The sequence below is a fragment of the Mastomys coucha genome, unplaced genomic scaffold (assembly GCF_008632895.1).
Source record: "Mastomys coucha isolate ucsf_1 unplaced genomic scaffold, UCSF_Mcou_1 pScaffold21, whole genome shotgun sequence".
Taxonomy (NCBI): domain Eukaryota; kingdom Metazoa; phylum Chordata; class Mammalia; order Rodentia; family Muridae; genus Mastomys; species Mastomys coucha.
Window position 1 is genome coordinate 156,209,552 of NW_022196904.1, and position 6,083 is coordinate 156,215,634.

At 38.0% G+C, this 6,083-nt stretch overlaps 1 protein-coding gene across 3 annotated transcripts in view; it reads right to left on the minus strand.

The window, feature by feature from the left end:
• Window positions 1–1,878: 1,878 nt before the first annotated feature.
• The window catches only part of LOC116103685 (COBW domain-containing protein 1), a 44,960-nt gene continuing 40,755 nt past the window's right edge, over window positions 1,879–6,083 (minus strand). For all 3 annotated transcript variants that reach the window (XM_031389982.1, XM_031389983.1, XM_031389984.1), the window contains exons 12-15: window positions 4,864–4,932; window positions 4,697–4,762; window positions 3,108–3,237; window positions 1,879–2,773 (exon numbers count right to left, since the gene is read on the minus strand). In XM_031389982.1, coding sequence (XP_031245842.1) covers window positions 2,664–2,773; window positions 3,108–3,237; window positions 4,697–4,762; window positions 4,864–4,932 — 375 coding nt within the window. In that variant the 3' untranslated portion in view covers window positions 1,879–2,663. The remainder of the gene's footprint in view (window positions 2,774–3,107; window positions 3,238–4,696; window positions 4,763–4,863; window positions 4,933–6,083) is intronic.

Sequence of the window (6,083 nt, forward strand, 5' to 3'; positions counted from 1 at the left end):
GCTACCGTATTCATGAGAATGAAACTGCCAGGTTACCTGATGGGCTAGTGTCTTTAATGAATCAGTGGATCTTGGATTTACTCCTCTTAATGAAGTTTTAAAGGCTGAACCACTTCCTTGTGCAATGTGGAAAAGAATGAACATCAGAGTAAACACAGCACTGAATGACAACCTAGCAAGTGCATTTAAGCTGAGGCTGGGATCCCCTTGATATGGAAGAATTCATTACAGTACTATTTTTTTTTTTTTTTGGTCATATTAAGTACATTAAGTAGCATTTTCTTCCTAGGTTTGTTTTTTATTTCTTAAATGAAATACATTCCACCTCTAAAACTATAATATTAAATAAAGTGAATTTTTTTCCATCCCCTTGAGATGGCTAATTTTGCTTGTCAACAGGACTATCTGGAATCAATAAAAGCCAGTCAGCTAGGCACACCTGTGAAGAATTTCTGATGGGATTCTTTGAGGTCAGAAGATCCATCCTAAATCTGGGCCACAGCTTCTGTTAGCAACACACATAAAAGTACGTGAATAGGGAGCTTCTGTCGCTTGCCTGCTTGCCCCACTCTCTCTGGCAAGTTCATCTACCCTGCAGCTACACAACTCCTTTGCTGGTATTAGGACCTACTTCTCTGGGGTCCCAACATACACTGAAGACCAACTGAGAGCCCAGCGTTGTGCAGTGTGGACATGGCAGGAGTCTCCCTGACAGGAGAGAGCCCTGTTGGCCTTCTATCAGTGCTGTGCCTTGAGAGCAGGAGTTCTCAACCTGTGGGTCATGACCCCTTTAGGGGTCAAACAACCCTTTCACAGGGGTCGTATGTCAGCTATTCTGCATAGCAGATATTACATTATGGTTCAGAACAGTATTAAAATTAGTTATGAAGTAGCAACGAAATAATTTTGTGGTTGGGGTGTTCAACACAACATGAGGAATTTGTATTAAAGGGTCACGGCATTAGGAAGGTTGAGAACCTCTACTCTTGAGAACCATGACATAACATACCCTCTGTCATTTTTGGATATAATATCCCAGATTTTCAGAAAGTAAAGTAAGAGAAAAGTAAAGAGAAGTAAGATCCTGCGAGTTGAGAAATTTGGACAGCTGGTCAGTTCCTGCAGAGGTCCTTTTAAACAACATATGTGTGTTACTATGCCATTTCAGATACATATGCAAGAGTGTTTACTACACAATATGATGCATAAAAGGAGCAGAAAGAAAAAACTTTTCTAATTGAAAAGAAAAATGCAACTCTTACTGTTAAGGTGCAGAAGAAGACTGGAGTTCAACTGCCAGCATGTCATGCTGTCCCAGCCTGAGGGGCTCTTGATGCCCTTTCAGGTCTCCACAGGCACCAACACACGTGTTCACAGAAACAGTACATAATATTTTTTAAAAAGTTATCTGCACCGGGCAGTGGTGGTGCACACCTTTAATCCCAGCACTTGGGAGGCAGAGGAAGGCGGATTTCTGAGTTCGAGGCCAACCTGGTCTACAGAGTGAGTTCCAGGACAGCCAGGGTTACACAGAGAAACCCTGTGTTGAGAAAACAAACAAACAAACAAACAAACCAAAGTCATCTGCAAGGCAGTGAGCTGGCTGAGCCACAGGTCAAACTGCTTGCCATAAAACTTCAGCAATTACAAGTCAGACTTGTTTTAGGTTTATAATCCCAGCCCCCCAATTTCTACAGTGAGATGGGAGGCAGAGACAGGAGAACTGGCTAAAAATTCAGAAGCTGACATGCGTGCAAACACGCACACAAGCACGCACACGCACTATGATATATGCACACACACAGTAGTTATCCTCAGTTATGGTTAGTAAAGGAGTGTACCTCATTACTTCTCACATTATACAGAAAATTAGCACAGTTCAAAATAGTCAAGATGAATTTAATGCCAGCAATAAAACTAAAGTTTAAAGTTCAACAATTATAATCTTCTAAGTATAATACAGAACGAAGAGCCAAAGTACCATTACACTATTACTGATTGTAAGAGATGGTTTAATTTCTTTGACTCTTTAAGTCTTTAGGAACATTAAAAACTCACTCTATTAAAAACACAGTGAGAGAGTTGAAGAGATGGCTCAGTAGTTAAGAGTGCTGGCTGTTCTTCCAAAGGACCTGGGTTTAATTCTCAGCACCCACATGGAGACTTACAACTGGCTGTGACTTCAGCTCCAGGGGATCCAGCGTCCTCTTCTGGACTCTTAAGACACTGAATGTGCAGTGAGTACACAGACATGCATGCAGACAAAATACACATACACATAACATCAAAATAAAGGTTAAACTTTTTTTAAAATATAATAATAGCATTTCTTGTTACTATCAATATAGTCCTTGTATCTCAGCAATTATCTGAAGTTTTTAAGAAACAATGAAAAGTTTGCCATCATTTTTACAAATAATGGTAGATAAATTGTCAGCAGTCATGCTTAAACTTCAAAGAAAATTATGAAATTTTTGTGAAATACTTGCCTCAAAAAAAACTCCAGAGGATATATTTTATGAATATCAGATGTTTTTATAATAATTTACTAAAATTTTATGTGTTTTTATAAAATAAATACTATTATACAGTATACTCCCAAATCATAACAGAGGTAATGAATCCAGGATTTAAACACATCCTTGTTTTTCCCGTCAGTCCTTTCAGTGCGATGGACCAACTCCATCTTTGCCTGGTGCCGTCCTTTGCTCTTCTGCGTCTGCCACAGCAGTGATGAAGAGTTCTTGAAGAATATCCTTATCTAAATTTTTACCTGAGAATACAACAAAATAGTGATTGTGCTTATTAAAAGAACTATTTACCTATCTATTCCAAAGTTAAATGCATGTGCTTTCTAATAGTATACAAAATCAACAGTAACTGCTCGATTCCTTCCACAATTTCCTAGTTAAACCTTAAAACCAAGTTAGCACTTGAAGTAAGCACTGTTCTAAGTTGTCTTAAAGAGTAAAGTTCTAACAAAATCTTACTTAATCCATGATTCAGACGACTAGACAAGCTTATTCAGTTAATACTGGTTAAGTAACACATACTACATCTCCTTCCATCCTAGCTGTGCACTCTCCTTCAGAGTCCCTGTCACTCACCAATGAAGACCAGCTGGCACACCCTCTCAGCATCATCCTTCCAGCTCACTAGGCTCTCTTCTAGGTCGTACAGCTCATGGATGCCTTGCACAATCATTTGCTGTGGTTTGTCTTTGATAGACACCAGTCCCTGTTCAGAGAATAATTATCACTCAGCCCTAGCTCAAATTTGCAAGCAGAAATGGTACATCAAATTTGAAAAAACTACTTTTCAAAAAACAAACTCATAACAGAGCTATAAAAAAATCATTTGATTCAATTATTTGCATATTTTAAGTTCCTTAAAACTTTTAATATTTTTGTGTATACTGACTTTCCCCACCCCCAGAAACAGGGTTTCTCTGTGTAGCCCTAGCAGTCCTGGAACTCACTCTATAGATAAAACTGGACTCAAAACTCAGAAATCTGCCTTCCTTTGCCTCCTGAGTGGTGGAATTAAAGGTGTGAACCACCATGCCTGGCTACTTTTTTAAAATAAAGAATTACTTCCTTTTCTTATTTCTGTTTGTTTGTTCGTTTGCTCTGTTTGAGACAGGGTCTTGCTCAAGCCCTGGCTGCCCTAGAACTTGCTATGCAGGCCAGGCTGGCCTTGATGACCTTGCAGAGATCTACTTGCCTGACTATGTACTACCATGCCTGGCAATGGTTCCCTTTTCTAATGATAAAATTAATATATTAGGATTTTTCAAAGTTATTTATCACAATAAAAACCTGATACTAATTACTCTGCCTTTAAGAGTTTTATACTTCTTTCATAAATTTAACTACAAAATTTGAGAAGTTAAGATATTTTGTTGGTGAATTTTTTTTGGAAATGTATTATAATAAATTTAGGCAATGGTCAAATAAAAATCTATTATAGTCATGTGAATAAAAGTTCAATGAAGGGGTGGCAAGGTAAATGGGTAAAGGTATGTATTCATTTCATAAACTTGACAAACTGAGATTGATTCCCAGCACCCACAGTAGGAGAGAACTGACTCCCAAAAAGTTAGCCTCTGACCCCCACCTGCACATTGTGTTATATGTGTGCCCACAGTCAGACAGATAAACACAAAAGACACATCCAAATGTCAAGTAATATGAATGACTTTCCAAAAACTGAAAAAGAATTCCAGTGTTTTACACCTTTGTATAAAATATGACAAATGTTTAGTATCTTCCAAATACATCAAGTAATACAAGATTCAGCAGTGGCAGAATTTTCAATATTATTACTGTTAAACGATGCTCTCTTGGAAAAATAAACCATTTCTCTAAGTGACCAATCTGTGCTGAGAAAAACAGTTTTGACCACATCAAGCTTATGAGCCAGATAACTGCTGGGAACACCTGGCAGAGGAGATCCCGGCTAATATCCAAGGCACACAGGTCATGTTAGCTGCAACACTAAGTAAAGCTGTGCAAATAAACCATGTTTTTTACAATAATTTCTAAAGTTCCTTTTCAGCAATGGAAATGATGAAAATGAGGGCTGACAAAGGTTATTTGTACTAAACCTAGTGCTTCTGTTAAAATATAGTTTTTACATAGCAACCAAGAAAAGGACACTCTCTCCAAAGTCTGTGAGGGCAAACTGCACAGCGCACCTTTAGCCGAATGACCTCCATGCAACGGCCGTCCTTGTGTTTCACATTCTTTTCCCAGAGGAGATTCTGTATCGGGCGACACAATTTCATAAGACCAAGGGTTGTTAATGCAACAACTATGCACAAAGCAGCCAATGAATCATTAATCAGTTAAAAATTACATTCACCTGAATAAATACATTTAGACTCTCTTCCTTTGCACTTCCTGGTACTTCAAATGTGACTGTAACAATACTCTGTAAAACAAGAGGAGAATCCAGAATTGTTATAGAATCAGCCACCTATTTTTTAAAACTATAGCCAGTTTTAAGATGAAAAAAGAAAGAGGCCATACTTACGGAGTTTTAGCTGACTAATATTATCAACTATTATTTCTCTCTGTTTTAGTGATTTTGGAATTATCAGTTCTATAAAGTGCCATCAACAGTTTAGTATTTACCAACCAGCAAACAAAACCTTACAAGTGAGGGTCCTAAACAAAAAAGGAGTGTAGCATAATTGTGTGCATTCCGCCCATGGCATCTCATCTCTTCCTTTGCTCTTCACAGCAATCCTAAGGAGTGGGGATAACCATTTCACTTTAGAAGTTGAAAAAATTAAGCTTAGAAAAATAAAATACCCTGATCCAGGAGCACCACTCAGAACAAAAGTGTAATTCTGCTCTCTTAGAAAGAAAGCCATGTTTGTTGGTCTCTAAATGAGCAGCATGGTGCTGAGTGAAGGAGTTCTCCGCAAGGCTGGCAGCAACGGCAATTCTGGCTCAGGTCTGTGACAGATTCATTTTTCCTCTTGATCTTGATAGGCCTGTCTTCTCTATAGAAGCTTAAAGGTTCCTCTAACAGGTACATAACTAAAACTCAAACTTCCCTTTGCTAACAATATAACCCCAAATCTCAAATTCAGCAATGAAAATACACAAAGGCTAATATTAAGTATGTTGTTAAAAACACCATGGACAGTAAGATGCTTCAGACAAGCTCAAAATAATTGTAACAGAAAGAAAGAGGGTACATCTCTGTTTAACTTCTTAGAAATACTCATTTCCCCAAGCATTTTAGTACACTACCAAAGACAATAGAAGAAACTATAAAAATGCCAGTAGTTTTATTCATTGATTTAATTTTTGTTTCTTTGGTTTTGAAACAAGATCTTACTATGTATCCCAAGCTGGTTTTGAACTCACAATCCCCATTTCAACCTTAGCATGCTGGGGTTTCAGGTGTACATCAGCATTCAGAATTTCCTTTTAATGCAAACTTTGACACACTAAAAGCATTAAAGATCAATGTAGGGCAACGGTATGCTGACACTTCGTCCTCTGATGTTGTCAATATGCAAAGTCAGAAGTAAAGTCAGTTTAAAGGGAGATGTTATTCGCCCCCCCCCC